The following is a 16,371-nucleotide window of genomic DNA, read 5'->3' on the forward strand; positions in this document are numbered from 1 at the left end:
GCCCGATTTAAAAATACAGTGAAAACAGTAAAATCTACGACTCCCAGGTTAACTCAGAAATGTAAACATCAAATAAATTATGCACTACATACTGACAATAGACTTACAAACAATTCAAGATATAAATGGCCGTCCAGAATGTAACTCATTCTTAAGTCGGGTAGTATTTGTATTTTAATACATACAGTATATGGGAAAAAAGGTAGATAATTGCCTACTGCATAAATTTTCCAGTTTAAACTGTAATGGTTGTTGTTTATAAGCATATTGAGTGCTTACACTTATGTGGTATTGACAAGGGTAGGTGAGGAAGGGTACAGAGTTGCCCGTGAACATCCCTAGATTTTTGTGTGTGTTTTGTCATTATCAGATGGCCCTGTGGTCTGTTAATCCCAATAACAGAAGGATTACATATATATATATGTGTGTGTGTGTGTGTGTGTGTGTGTGTGTGTGTGTGTGTGTGTGTGTGTGTGTGTGTGTGTGTGTGTGTGTGTGTGTGTGTGTGTAAGTTAAGGATGAATCAATCCATCAAAAATTTCACCAATGTTAGCCATATCATAAGCCTACACAGAAGGTTCCACTGCAAGATGAAAGCCTCTTACATACAATCATGCATCCTGGATATTATAGCCCCTCTATTTCAGCCCTTTTATCACCCCGTCAAAGTATGACTTTTTATTTTTCTTTCTTCTTTCCCAATGAACTTATGAATTATACTCTTTCCACACACTGTTTATCCTCCATTCTTTCAACTTGACCAAACTACCTAATCCCACTAATCTTGTATACTATTAATCTTTTATCTACACCATCTTCATATCACTAAATTTCTCATCTTCAGAAATAATTCACTCAACAGGTTTTACCTTTTGTCCCTCTTTTGTATTCAACATCTACTCATCACCTCTATATATTCCAGCTCTTTACTTTTCACAGACATTCCAAATGTATTATTCATGAGTGTAAATAAATATAACATTTTTTTTCCTTATGCAATGTAGTATGCAGCATACAGTACATATATACTTTCTGGTAAATATTCATCAAAGCATTCTAATTTATCTGAAAGTTACGTAATCTATTAAAGTGCCTTTAAGGCTAAAGTTAAAAATTTTTTACAAATTTCTATAATCTATTAATATTATAAATTTCTATAATCTATTAATATTATAAATTTCTATAATCTATTAATATCAGTCAGTATTTACACTTCTCCACTAGCATATACAAGCAGTCCCCGGTTATCAGCAGGCTCAGGTATTGGTAATCCGGTTTTACGTCGCTTGTCTAGCAACAAAAATCGCTGATTTCCGCTGATCGGCGCCGATAACTGGGTATTGGCACCAATACATACCTAACAGAGGCGCTGATAAACGAAAATCGGCGATTTTCGGTTATCACCACGCCTTCAGAACAGAAGCCCTGCCGATAACCGGGGACTGCCTGTATAGGTCAAAGACATAATTTCCTAATAAAAAAAGGATAAAAATGAACAGTAATCATTAAAATAAATTATAATTTTACACATTGCATTACCATCTGCTGTGACGCATACAAAATTCATCCAAGATAAATTTTGTCACTTCATGTAATAATTTCTTAGTAGTATTTTCCCAAGTCACACTAACCAAAACAAAGAAATAAGAGTACTCACGTGGTAATGGCACAAACATTCCGAACTCCCTGAAAAGGTAGAGTGATGGTTGCAAAGGCTCTGCCCTGACTTAACATATCTGTGACAGGTGCAGGTAGGTAACTCGCAGATGCCGTCACAGCCTTACTCATCCACCCCATGAGGCCTTGCTGTTCTTCAACTACCACTCTTTGCCTGGATAATGAACACAACAGTTTACATTGTCAATCTTCCTGGTTCAAAAGAATTTTAATAATAAAAATTTCAATTTTTAAAACATGATGAATACAGTTTTATAAAACCAAAACTACAGCAATCATTTGTTGGAATGTGGTTATTACAGCAGAAAAAACTTCTGTGATGGACCAGTGCTATTTCCTCCTCACAATATTCTACAAAATTAGGGAGTGAGACTGACAGCTTGGTAGGCAGACACAATGTGGAATTAAGATTTTAAAATTAAAAGTGCAAACATTATTTGAAAACTTCATATACCCCTGCATATATTAAAATAATTGCATCTTTACACTAATACCAATAGTTTAATCATATTTACAAGGGTAACACCCAATAATTACATTACTGTTAAAAGGATGATAAAGATATATCTGTCTGCTTACATAACTCCTTTTCTTAAAGAGACAAGGAAAATTCTTTTCTGAATTCGTTAACATTAAACTAGTCTTATCTTACAATAATACCCTCAGTTTCATAATATTTAAAAGAGGTGACAACCAATAACTATATTGCAATAATATTAAAAGATTGTCACCCACTGAACTTATCTCCTGACTGGCTGTCATGGACTCGTACTTGTAAAAAAGTCAGTCTGTTTCATCCTGGTGTGCGTTCTGCTCATCTGATGGGCATACATGGCTCACATCCAAGTGTTTCTCATTTTTTTCCTGGCCACTGGAATGCTATTAACCACGAACCAAAAGCCACTTGCTCCACAGGGAACTGTGCAATGCAAACCACTTTTTGCCTGTTGGGGTGGCACATACAGTACCATCTACCATAGACATAGTCCTTGCAAGGCATAAAGATGAATTTGGGTAGTTGTCCAATATGAGCTATATATGCAACACACTCCTGGAAGCAAGTCTAAAAAATTATAGGGTTTGGTCTTAAGTATCCTTTCGGGTTCAGGGATTCGGTAAGAGTGCAGGGGGTGATGCATCTTCCTAGCAGAACTATGGCAATGTTTGTGTTCCCACCCCATCCTGAGCAGATTCCATACTCTGCCAAACTTGCCAAGACACTGGGACCCTTGATCTTCCTTTAGGGGCACCACCCTTTTTTCCTTGTATAAAAAGTCCTCACAAGGAGATCCAGGCTCTCCCACACAACAATCAATCCAACATTCAGGAGGCTCCAACAGGGACCCCACCTCTTTCCCTTTTTTTTTTTTTTCTCACATGAAGAGGAGCTTTCCCAGGCTTTTTCATGGGACAATCTGATGTTGAGAAGGACCCAAACATACACACCACCTCCTCTCCCTGATATTCCTGTTCTTTCTATGGTTCCCTGTCCTCTGCCTGAGACTCCAAGTGGCAGCAATCTAGTTATCCTAGCCAAACCCATCCAGATAGAGATACCAACTGAGGCAATTCTTGTGGGTGTTTGGTGTGGGTTTAGGAAGGAGATCCATAAGACCTTGCTAAGCATCACAAACTTCAAGATACTGAGCACCATTATATGCAAGATGCTCCTGAAGATTCCCATCAAAATTCAGGGTAGTCTTAGATCAGGCAGTCCCCAGTTAACAGCAGGGGTTCTGTCCCCGGCCGAGCACCACTAACCGAAAATTGCTGCTAAGCAAAAATCGGCAATAATAGCGCCCAAAATCCCACTTAATGGTGCCATTCAGCGATAATAGCGCCAAAAACCCCACTTAATGGTGCCATTAACTGGAGATCAGCGCCAAAATCCCCACTTAATGGTGCCGTTAACTGGAGAATGGCGCCGAAAACCGGATAACAACGTCACTAGCTAAGCGCTGTAACACCAATATGCCATTAACCAATGCCACCAGTAAGTGGGGACAGCCAGTACCTAACTTGACACAGTTACAGTGACATTTTCAGTCCTCAGAACAAAGACAAAAATGTTCTCCAAGGCAATCAAAGTTGCAATGAGTAATCTTGCAGAGAATGTAAGGTCCTTGGGGCATGCTAACAAATAGCCCAAGGCAAAAACTTTGAGCTGGTCATTTAGGCCCTCATTAGAATCTTACTTTGACTCCCAGAGGAATGCCCCTCCTGCTCCTTTAGTAATGACAAGCTTGGACTCTGACCTCACCAGGCTGAGAGGATCAAGGGAGGATCCTTGCATGAGTTTCTTTGACTCCTGTTGTCTCCTTAATTGAATGGTACAATTACAAACCAGCTTTGCTTAAGATGTCACGACTATCTTCCCATCGATGGTCCTCTTTTCTTACACCCTACCACTAAAGCCACTCTCTCAACAAAGGCTCAGAGTTATCTTAGTGTCCGTAACTTAAAGGCAGACCCCCATGTCCCAGGATGTCCAAAAGGTGGGGATTTCGCTGGCTTTCTGCAGAGCAGTTGATCTTGAAAAAGTTTCCAAGTTTACAGGGTAGTCATCACAGACAGTGTCCCTCAAACATTAATGCCATTAGAATGAAGAGGCTTAACTCCTTCCTCTGATCCTTTGCAATGCAAAGACCTGCTCCTGCTAGGAGTGCTATTCCCTGGTTTCTTGAAAGAGGTTCTTTGACTCCTGTTTCTCCTTCATTCACTGGTCCAACTTCGAAAACGACCCACCCAGCGTCAGGAGCCCAAACCTGTGAGCTCAATTCTCCTACACAGGGACAAGGCTTCATCACCTGCATGCCTAGCCATCATTTGCTGCTGTCCCCTGTCCTGTCATTCCTGGCCAAGAATGAACTGTTGAAGAGAAAAGTCACTAATTTTCTGCAGGAATTCAGTATTACAGATAAGATGTTTTGGCCAGTCCAGTTTCTCCAGCATTACAAAGATGTCATGACTACCTTCCCACATGGTCCTCTTTTCTTACACTCTACCACTGACAAGCTGCTCTCACTGCCAAGGCTCAGAATTATCTCAGTGTCCTTAATTAAATATGCAGACTCCAACTGCTTCCCTAAGTTGCATGATGTCCAGAGGGTGGGCACCTAGCTGGCTTTCTTTTAAAATAGTTCCCAGGTTTAAAGGTGTTTATTACAGACAGTGTTCCTCAAACATTTCTGCCATGAGGATGAAGAGGTTCAACAGTACCGCCTCTCAGCAGTTGGTAGGATGCATCCCTGGTCCCAGTCTCCTAGTATAAAGGAGAGAGAGAGAGAGAGAGAGAGAGAGAGAGAGAGAGAGAGAGAGAGAGAGAGAGAGAGAGAGAGAGAGAGAGAGAGCTGATGCCATGGTACTTCTGGGATATTGCTGGGACAGTGCAGTTATCCTGCACTCTATCCTTTCATGGTTAGGTAAGTCACTAACTGTCATATAGTTAACTCACAGGCATGTTCTTTACCCTTCTTTATTCATTGTTAATTCCTAAAGGAGATCCTAAGTAGAAGATATGACTTTACCATGAACCATTTTAAATCAAGGCAGCGAGAATCCTTTCTCACTTGTCACAAGTCAATTTCTTTCATATGCTCCTTTAAAGACAAGCAGGAGCTACAATACCAAAATACAGGTTTTTCCATAGGATAAACCTATTTTCGATAGCCGCTGTAAGTCCTCAAACTCACCCACCTATTTTCCCAGAAAATGTAAATTTTCAAGATAAAATTTCTTATTTAGATACTTAGCTACTGTTCAATTTGTTTATTTCTCTTGCGCCGATAGGGAGTTGTCATTCAAATTGTCATTCAAAAAAAAAAAAGAAGAAGATTGCTTGGCTGACCCAGAACACTGTCTAGTTCACCTGCTGTTTCTCCACCAGGTGTGTTCAAATGTTTTAAGCTCTAGTCACAATTCTCCTTGACAGCCCACTAAAATGTGGGGAGGCTGGGCAGGATGTCAATTTATAGTAGGTATGTATCCAAATAAGACATTTTATTATGAAAATTTATATTATTTGGGATGAACCTTACCTACTGTCAAATTAGCTGATTCCCACATTGAGAAAAAGGTGGAGAGTAGTGCAGCTAGACAAAATTCCACTCAGCCAAGCAAGCTAAGAGCTTCTTGTATGAAACCCAAAACCATTCTTACCTGATCTGGAATCCTCTCTAGGTAATACTGCTGCCAGAAGGTGGACTCCATTCACGGTGCAAGGCCCTCATGTGTGTGTGTGTGTGCAGCTAAGAGTAGCCTTGCGGAAAAAACCGCTTCTTCTTCAGGCAGCATGATAGAAGTGGCATGACTGGACCCCTGTGCCTGGGTCCAAAAGCCCTATAAAGCGACAGCCACTAAAATAAATACAGTACCTTTATGATACAAAGGTACTATGCTCCTATACAAAATATGTACCTTCATGCTCCCCAAAATATTAAAACTCAAGATTTAAAACAAAGAGCTTAAAGGATTGCTCTTTCTTCGTTTCAGGAAAAGACTACTCACTACTAGTAGTGGGACTAAGGGTTTAACTGTTTTCAAACATGATTCTGCATACTTACGGTAGAGAGCAGGCAAAACCAAATTGCACTTCTACTGCGCCACATTGATCTCAACCTCAAGCGACAAATTGTCATAACACTAAATGAGGTTGCAACGGCTCTCACATTATGAATGTTTACCTTCAATAAAGATAACAGATATGGAGCTGGTTCTCATGCACTAACCCAGAGTTTCCCAAACTTTTTCAGGCTGAAGCCCCCTTGGCTTCCAGATGGATTCCTAGCGCCCCCTCCCCCGATACACACACGCAGTATTATTATTTTTTTGGGGGCAGTTTGTTAACTTCAAATTGAAAACAACAATATTAAACTCGAAGATGTATTTCACAAACAATACTTAATTTAGTAAACTTGGTCTTCACAATTACTGTTAATGGGATGGGTGTGCTTGGCGCAGGGATATCAGTTTCTCCACATCAGGCTGGAACTCACTAAGAAGTCGTAGATCCCCACGTTCGGTAATTTTAAGTCTGTTTTTTTTTTTTTTTGCTTTTAATTGCTTAAAATTAAATGCTCTTAATGCCACCCTGTCGCCCCCAACCACCCCCTTTTGCCTCACCGCCCCGATATCAATCCACCACCCCAGGGGCGCACCAAAGGTACCCACTTTGGGAACCACTGCACTAGCCTAATCAAATATGTCACCAAAAACCTTGTGTTCTTTGACAAAGACGTTCTAGGTTTCTAAAACCAAAAAACAGGAGGTTAACTTTGCCTCTTCCAGGCCTAATCTTTGACAATGACATTCTATGTTTTCTAAAACCACAAAACAAAAGGTTAACTTTGCCTCTTCTAGGCTTAACCTTTGACAAAGACATCTAGGTTTTCAAAACTACAAAAGAAAAGGTTAACTTTGCCTCCTCCAGGCTTAACCTTTGACGAAGATGTTCTAAGTTTCTAAAATTGAATATCTTAAGTTTCTAAAATCACAAAACACAAGGATAACTGCCTCTTCCAGGCTTAACCTATATAAGTAAGTTTAATTGCCCCAACAGGACGGAGAAGTTTCCTCTTCTTCCCCACTAAAGAGGTTAAACTGGAATTCTCACAGTTCTCTGAAAAACTTAGCCTTAACATCATTCTCAGCTCTAAGGCAAAATGATAAAATAGCATTCCCTTTACAACAGCCTTAAGGTGAAAGCTTGCAATAAATTTCTTTTAACTGCCAATAGTGCTAAATAAAAGAAGGTTTCATAGTAAATAAATCAATGAAACTCATTCCAGAGGTTCACAAGAATCTGGAGATAAAATTTAGACCTGCAGCTAAATTCTAGGAGACTGATACTGAGTTGAAGGGCTTCAATCTCAACTGATCTCAACACCTTAAGGTGCTGATCATCAACCAGATCTAACAGCACATGACACAATACCAAGGAAAGTATGGAATGATAACCTTGAAAGCAGACAGCAAAAAAATCTTACTACATCAAAGAAACCAAGGAAAATTTGATGTCTACAAGGCTCCAGGTGCTGAAAATTCCTCTAGAACGGCAGCCTGAACAAAACACAAACCACTGCTTCTGACACAAGACCACGGTTGTTTTCCACATGATTAAGGAGAGAACACAGGATACCTTTGAAAATCCCCTTATCGGGAGGAGACAGTCAAGAATTTACCTACAAGTGGTACGTGTGAGATGCAGAAGTTAGCAGAAGTGCAAGGAATTCTGCCGTGTGAGTCAATTTCCCTTAACAGAAAAGTAAGAAAGACATCGACCGAGAGAGCTAGAAAGTTAAAAAATATTTGCTCTGAGGCTATAAGGGCTCTACAGGAAGAGTCACTAAGCAATTCTTGAACTTCAAAATTGCTCAATACTTCCTTATAGTAGATAGAAGGGGAAGGCCTATGAGTCTTAATCAGGCCAAACTTAAAGAAACACATCCACTGCTCAAGCCTGGAGGCCCGCAAGGAGTAGTAATCGACTGATGGTTAATGTTCATCTGCATGCTAATAAGTCTACATTTGAGCGCTCCTCTAATCCCACAGGAACTGTCAAACTTGCCGATGTAAAGGTCACTCTGTGGGTAGTTTGTTCTTTCTGAATCCCCAATCGCCAAAAACACTGTCCTTCCACAGAATGAATTATCAAACCAATATCATGGTGTTCATTTCACTCAAAGAAGCAAACTTTCCACTATGAGTTTGCTCCTGACCAGGGATAAACCTGCTAGGCATCTTTGAAGGTCTTTCCACTGCCCTGACATCTAGTAAGTTTACCAGGTGGTGTTGACCATTCTATGTTGTATGTAAGAGTAATGACGCTAGTCAAAATTCTTTGCTTTGTGTTACACAACAAGAGGGAAAAAACAAAACCTGGACATAGGTTTACGAACAAAATGGTCAACTCTTGGTTACAGAGTTCCTCCTACAGAACTTGGCAACAATGATGGTCCTGGATTACTTACAAATTCAATGAACATTAGCTGTAAGTCATCTCTTGTGCCGACACTAAGCCTCATTATTCTGACAAAATCCCCAGTGAAGCCATGTTTCCTAATAAAGGAAGCCCTTACCACTCAGGAAGCTTCCTTCAGGGCTAAAATTCTTCAAGAAGCAAGTGCCTATTTGTCTCCTGACAGACAAGCCTGCAAATTCAAGTATCATTGCCACACCACTAGATAAGAATGAGGAAGTTAGGGAAGTCAACCGAAAATCATAATGCACAGAGACTGAGCCACGTGAAACAACTGTTGACAGAATTGGTCAACTGGAACCAGTGACACAGTAGAAAAGATTTCTAGTTCCTAAAAATCGACACCATCCACCTATGGGCAACAAATTCCCTGTGAATACTTATAGAGGCACTGTACATGAGTCAAAACAAAGCACCTTGACCAGCAATACCTCCTCTGTAAATACACCTTGAAGGAACTTGCGTGACTGAGGATGTATAGATATGAGAAAATGTCTCCTGCACACCCACCAAAACATCTGATCTTTCTTTTTGGAAAGTCCCTAAAACCATGTTGGAAAAACCAAAAGCATGGGGACAGACATGTAAAGTTATTCAGTCTCAATGTGTCCACTAATGGCCACCAATCTCCAGTTGTTTATTGAGCTAGGAAAAAAAAAAGTCATAGGTAAAAACCCAGTGAATTATCCCCTGGTCAATTTCATTCACTCTAATTTACAACTTCCTAATAGAGAAAGTGGGACTTCTGCTGGAGACAAAGGAACAGCAATAGGAGACTAAACCAGTAGGGGATAACCTAAAAGGAATCATAACTCCTTTACTGCCTCCACCATGTGGGGCTCTGCTCCTAAGTCTCTTCATTGCATGCCAGGAGGCTTGCAACTGGCCATCTACCAGAACCTGAGGGCTGAACTTACCCTCGAAAGGTATAAAACAAGACTTGTACCAATATATCCTCCTTTATCACCTTCACCTGTGCAGCATAAGCTTTTACTGCAGATAGGAGCATAAGTGTTCTCACTTCTTCCATACCGAGTTAGTACAGGAATGAGAACAATAGCCTGCAGTCTCAGAAATGAGTTAAAAACTAACGCTATTCATCGCTAAACTCCTGCAAGGGCCAAAAACCCTTAAAGCTGGCTCCACAAACTCTCTAAGCTGGCACCAAAAACACACTAAGCTGGAGCCAAAAATGCACTAAGTTGGCACCTCAACCTCTCAAGCTGATGCAGAGAAGCAAAATACTGAGCGCAAGTTCAATAAAAGATGAAAACTTCAACAATCTAAACAGAATGTTTCAGCAAGTCCAAAGCACTTATCAGTCTTGAGTTTGTCTCTTCACAGGAAAGAGAAAAGAAAACTGAATATTCTACCAAAGGCTGTTTAAGTGCCGATTAAACAGCTGTATCCCAAGAGGCGGACTTGGCGACCTCATAAAAAACCAGAAAACAAGCCCTGCAGACCTAAAGGGAGCTTCATGCACCTGAGTATCAGAAAAGTTATGAAACAAGCTCTAATTGAAGGAGAAAGCTAGGGCTTTCTTCTCCAAATACTTAAAGGGCGCCAAAATGCTCGAAGACAAGCGAGACCTATTCTCTTTGTAGTCTCCTTCCTCAACTAAATGGGGATACAGCAAACACAAACATCAACACTCAAGCAAACGCCAATCAAACCGCAGGAGATCCTCCGATTCAAACTCTTGTTCCGTCAGATAGCGACAGGAGGACACAGCTGCCAGGTACTGCATCGCATCCACAACTCGATGAAAGGGAGACAGTCTGAAGCGACTCAGCTGAGTCCACACAAGTCAGCTACATGAAAGAAAATGAGGTGCCAAAAGAAAATGGGGAATGTTGGGAGGCGGGGGGAAGAGGAGCTAAAACAATTCTCCCACCTCGTCTGAAAGCAAGTTAACATATTCAAGAGCATTCCCATCTGATGCATCTTTTGAAAGCTATGTAGCTAGAATAATATGTAGCTTGCAAACAACAGAAGATACTGTAACTACGGTAGATTTGGAAAGAGAAATATTAATCGAAGCAGAAGTAAGAGATTTGCCGATAGCCGAAGAAAAAGCATGCAAAGAATGAACAAGTGCATTTTGACAGAGAAGGGGAATAGGCTAGCAGACAAGGATTTAAAGATTAATGTTTACTAAAACTATCTTTTGGCTAACCCATTATACGAGACAATGAGCATGAAAAACGGAGAGAGAACTCAAAAATAACTGCCTTGAGATGGATATTAATATGTATATTATACTAATTTTAAATATAGTCAATAAGACTGTGAAAACAGACAAGTAGGTATTGGAGAGCACAGAACCCCATCACCCCGAGAACCAACCTGGTTCCCTGGTAGCTGACTCTTTCACAAAGCCCCACTATCACAGGACAATCCAAGGCTCAGGCTATGAACAGGCAAGGACACCAACACCTTACTCCTAACAGGGGAAGGCGAAAAAGAATGCACACTATGGGGGGGATTCAGAACAGTTCCCTGTCATGAACTCAGTTAAACTTATAATAGAACTTAAAATAATGTTACCATCCTGTTCTAACTTCTCAATACGCTTTTCCTGAACCGGAAGGGGAGCAGAAGGTAGAGCTACAAAGGAAGTCTCAATACAGCACTAGCACTATCAAAATGCCTAGCCTGAGTAGGGATAGCTACAGATGAAGGGACACTAACTAACTGCTTTCGCAATCTACCAACTTCCTTTCTTCCTATATCTGACAAATTTAAGCATAAAGTCCTCAGACCAATCCCTACATTCACAACTAGTTTCGAGATCACACTCTGGTACAAACTGAATGTAGATCTACTGTACTTCAAATTCAACATCACACTTACACAAAAATCATTCCTACATAGCCTGATGATATTGGTTTTGCTTCCAGTGGAAGACATCCTAGGAAAATGCAATTACAATACCATAAACAGGTGCAAAACAGCCAAACTTCACAGAATACCAACAATTGCCTATATGCAATGGCGGCAAGGAGAATTCTGACTAGAGCTTAAAACGTTCGAACACACCTGGTGGAGAAACAGGTGAACTAGACAGTCTTCTGGGTCAGCCAAGCGATCTTCTTTTTTGTTTGAATGCCGACTCGCTTATTGGTGCAGGAAGTATACCGTAAGCTAATTTAACAGTAGGTAATGTTCATCCCAAATAATAAGCATAGAAGTCCTTTGTGGGTATTTCCTTCCACTGACCTAGTTGCTGTGGTGATAGGATAAAGAGCCTTCCTGCCATGAGTCCATTTATATACCAACAATGGCATTATACTAGACAAGTTATGAGAGATCAGTTGTCTGTCTCATGAAGCCCCAGTGGGGCATGAAGGGCAACACTGCACTTGTTTAGCACATGTAGTCTTCTGCATTAAAGTGGATGTCATGTTTTAACTTGAAGTTTTGAACATTCCCACATTTAGTGGGTTTGCAGTAAAAGAAAAGGGCAACTACTTCACCAATATGCCCTTGTCTGTCTTAGTTGTGTTAGATTTGAGCCGCACTGGTAAAAGACGAAGTGACCTGTCACTGGCTATTCTTCTAAACAAATAGTAACAGGATATCATGTAAATAATATCCAACAAGCTTGTGAGGTTTTGGTCATTTTCTATCCTAATCACTCTATTATACTGGTAGTTTCCTCTACCTAGTGTGAGAGGTTAACTTCCAAATGCTTTGCCCGTTATTTTTATGACGCTTCCAGAAACGTGTAATTCTTGGAAGCTCTGGAGAAGCAGACTCCTTGTTAAAAGCAGTTGAGTGTTAGTTCATATTATATCTATGCATTTGGAACATGCACAAAAAGCCTATTTAGAAGACTATCACAGCCACTAGCTACCTCACTGATTAGTACTTGAAAATTATCTGGCAAAACAATTTTAAGAATGAAAAGTTAGGTGAAAAAAGGGTAAAAAGAACTAAAACTATTGGTTGCAGCTTTCACAGCAGAAACCCAGAAAAAACTGATGAACTGGGAGATAAACAACGTATATTTTCCCTAGCAAGCTGTCTAACCCAGCAGTTCCTTCATAATTTGAACATAGTCTCTTTATCAAGATCAGCAAAATAAAAGCAAAACTGTGAAACATGAGGTTTGTATTTTGTACACACACACACCATTTTCAAAGCATTGTAATAAGAGCGCCCAACCACAAACTCTTCTCCTCCCACAAAGGAAAGGTAAGTATGGAAAAGTAACAAACATAAGGAATACTATAAGCTCAGGCTCTATACGAGCTTGAGCATATTTCCCCTTCAACTTGACTTACGTGTCTTTCACTTCTTCTAATTTGAATATATGTACGGTTTCTGTATTTGACGATGAAATAAGGAAAAGAGAGTCTGGTGAGAATGCTAAAGAGAAAATTGTAGCACATCGCTTCATTCCCCTTCGAAGCTCATGCAACCGAGCGCCATCAGTGATGTTGAATACCCTAATGACTGTTCCCTTTTCTGAAGCTGTGGCAATCTGGAAGTCAAAAATAAAATTCTTGTATATCAAAAATTACTATCAATGAGCCACTACCTACCAGCAATATTTACAGCCATATTCAGGCTGCCTACAGGGTTTATGTTTATTCTACCACAATGGTCAATTCAGTGGTCCAACAAAATTTTATCTTAAAAATGAGATACTAGGTAGACTGATTATTTGTCTGTCACTTGAGTATTATGACTATTATACAATAACTTTCATATATACATGCCTCAGAATATAGTAGCTACTATATGTTAAATCCAACACAACATTATGATGCAGAACACAAAGATATAAACAATGTAAAAGAGAAATGATACATACCTTCGTACCTGAGGCATTAAAGGCAATGGCAGCTAATGGACTGTCATGAGCTGGAATCATTGTTTTAGCTTGCTGCAAAAAAAAAAAAAAAAAAGGGACACTTTACATTTAACTACTGTACAGTACTTATGTAGGAACAGTTTTGCATGTCATACAAAGTGGATCCATACAATAGAATACAGCAGAATATAGAATTTGTGGGGAATTGTGACTAGCACGCAGTGTCATGGGTTTCAATCAGGAAGAGTTGAGGAGAATGAATGATACTGAGAAAGAGTAATAAAGTATTTGACTTCGGTGAGTCATCATATAAGTCAAAAGGAGTAATGGAAATACCAGTGATATTGAAAAACAAAAAGTTTTATTTGAAGACAGAAATTTTGCAGGGTGATGTACCATGGTTAACAGGTAAGAAAACCATGAGTAAAATGGGTATGACTATAAATTTAAAAGAAAATTGTGTTAAAATAGAAGTGTTAGGGAAAATGAAGGTAAAGTTAAGAGAAGACAAACAGGGCCACTTAAGAATACCAATTTTGAGGAGGAAGGTAGAAGAAGAATTGTTGCTGGAGGGATGGAAGGGAAAGATACTAAGGGAAATTAAAGGTGAAATGATGAAGTTACATCTACAATTTGGTCACAGAAGTGGAGATAAAATATGGAATTTAACAGAAGAAGCACAGTGGAGAGATGGTTTGAGAGAGAAAGAAAAAGAGGAAATAAAAAAGTTACTAACAGACTTAATTGCAAGTTGTGAGGTATGTAAAAGATATAAAAGAAACCCAGCTAAATCAGTAATGGGATTTTCTTGGAGTAAGTCATTTAATAAAGTTGTAGCAATGGATGTGGGAGAGATAGAAGAGAGAAAGTTCTTGGTAATGGTAGATATGGCAACAAGGTATTGTCAGGCTTTTTGGATAAAAGACAAGAAACCAGAAACTATTATAAAGACACTTTTTGACAGGTGGTTTGCTATATTTGGAGCACCTTCTAAAATATTATCCGACAATGGGGGAGGATTTTATTCAAGTATTAGCCACAGCATCTGAATCTCCATGGAGCAATGGATTGTGTGAAAAGACGGTAGGCATAATCAAAGAAAGCTTAAGAAAGATGAAAGATGATGAGGAAGTGGATTGGCCCAGAGCATTAAGATGGGTAGTGAGTGCTAGGAACTGCTTAATAAATAATGGTGGTTTCTCCCCTAACCAATTAGTATTTGGGAAAAACCCTTCTTTGCCAAATTTAATGGGAGAAGAAAGTTCAATGGGAGAAGAAAGTACCTTTCTTTCTGCAAGCAGAGAGAAAGGTATGGAAGAAAGCATGGTAAGGGATACACTGAATGAGTCTTGTAATAAGAATTGCTTTAAACAAAAATATAAGAGAACATAAATTTGAAGAAGCAGTAGTGGGAGGCAAGGTATTCTATAAGAGAGAAAATGAAAATCAATGGAGAGGACCTGCTCAGGTAATGGGAGTATCGGATAAAACATTAGTGGTTAAACATGGGGATTCTCTAAGAGAAGTAGCCAGAATACATGTTACTAGGATTCAAAGACTATCACCAGAAAACGAAAAGATACCTAAAATAGACAAAACACACACTGTGAAGGATGAATCCCTTGCATCAAAGGAAGGGAATACAGACGGGCAGGAAGGACAGATGATGATAATGGGCTGGAGAAGGAATGCAGATATAGAAGACACTACAGAAAGAGATTTGGCAGAGGAAACACTGGAAGATGAAGGGGAAAGTGAGGTAATAGAAGAAGAAAGTGAGGTAATAGAAGATGAAAGTGAGGTAATAGAAGATGAGTTCATAGAAGAGGTACCCAAATTCAGAAAGGGAAACAGAGTTAGGGCTATAAACAAAAATACAGGACAAGTAGAAGAGTGGACTATATTGAGTCTTGCAGGAAAAAGATCAAGCAAATCTTGGGCTGATTCATACAATGTACAAGACTCACAGTCAGGTGACAAGGGATGGGTTAACTTAAGAGATTATAGTCATGTAGAAAAAACTGAAGATGAAGAAGAGGTTTTGCTGGGATTTGAAAATGGAAGTGTAATTGAAGCTAAAGAAAAAAACTGCAAAGTTGGAGGGAAAACAAGGTATATGAGGAGGTAAACGACATTGGACAAAAAGCTATATCTACAAGATGGATAATAAATGAAAAGGTAAAAGGGGGGAAAGGCTATGTAGAGCAAGACTGGTAGCTGGAGGTTTTGAAGAAGAAACAGTCAAATGGGAAAAAGATGCAATGCCAAAATTTTTAAATTTTGTTTGACAGTACTAAAACTGAAAGATTGGGATTGTTAAACCTTAGATGTAAAAACTGTGTATCTACAAGGTGATGAAATACGAGCGGTATACTTAAAACCACCCAATGAAGATGGTTGGAGTGGTTTATGGAAATTGAAGAAAAATGTTTATGGGCTCAAGGATGCAGCAAAGGCATGGTATTGTAAGGTGGTAACAGTGGTGGAGGAGCTTAAAGGTGAGAGGAGTAGATTAGAACCTAATATATTCTATTGGAGGAAAGACAATAAACTGAATGGTATTTTATGTACACATGTAGATGATTTTTAAAGGAAATAATTGGGAAATTGAAAGGGAAATTGCAAGTAGGAGAACAAGAAGGTAAAAGTTTTAAGTATATAGGAGTAATAGTAGAGCATATGGAAAATTGAATTTGTCTTAATCAGTGGCAGTATATAAATTCTATAAGAGAACCAGAAGCTAGAAGATTTACAGGTAACAGAGTATTAGGACAAAAGGAGTTAACAGAATATAGATCAGTGGTAGGACAGTTGAATTGGGTATCGCTACATACTATGCCAGAAATATCATATGATGTTAGTGAATTAAGTAAAGCTTTTAAAGAAGGAACGACTCAAG

General features: G+C 39.3%; 1 protein-coding gene across 3 annotated transcripts in view; it reads right to left on the reverse strand.

Moving 5' to 3' along the window:
• Atg18a (Autophagy-related 18a) overlaps positions 1-16,371 on the reverse strand; it is a 121,304-nt gene that overhangs the window by 62,063 nt on the left and 42,870 nt on the right. For all 3 annotated transcript variants that reach the window (XM_067127276.1, XM_067127275.1, XM_067127274.1), the window contains exons 5-7: positions 13,473-13,544; positions 12,940-13,139; positions 1,658-1,831 (exon numbers count right to left, since the gene is read on the reverse strand). In XM_067127276.1, coding sequence (XP_066983377.1) covers positions 1,658-1,831; positions 12,940-13,139; positions 13,473-13,544 — 446 coding nt within the window. The remainder of the gene's footprint in view (positions 1-1,657; positions 1,832-12,939; positions 13,140-13,472; positions 13,545-16,371) is intronic.

The sequence above is a fragment of the Macrobrachium rosenbergii genome, chromosome 25, assembly GCF_040412425.1.
Source record: "Macrobrachium rosenbergii isolate ZJJX-2024 chromosome 25, ASM4041242v1, whole genome shotgun sequence".
NCBI lineage: Eukaryota > Metazoa > Arthropoda > Malacostraca > Decapoda > Palaemonidae > Macrobrachium > Macrobrachium rosenbergii.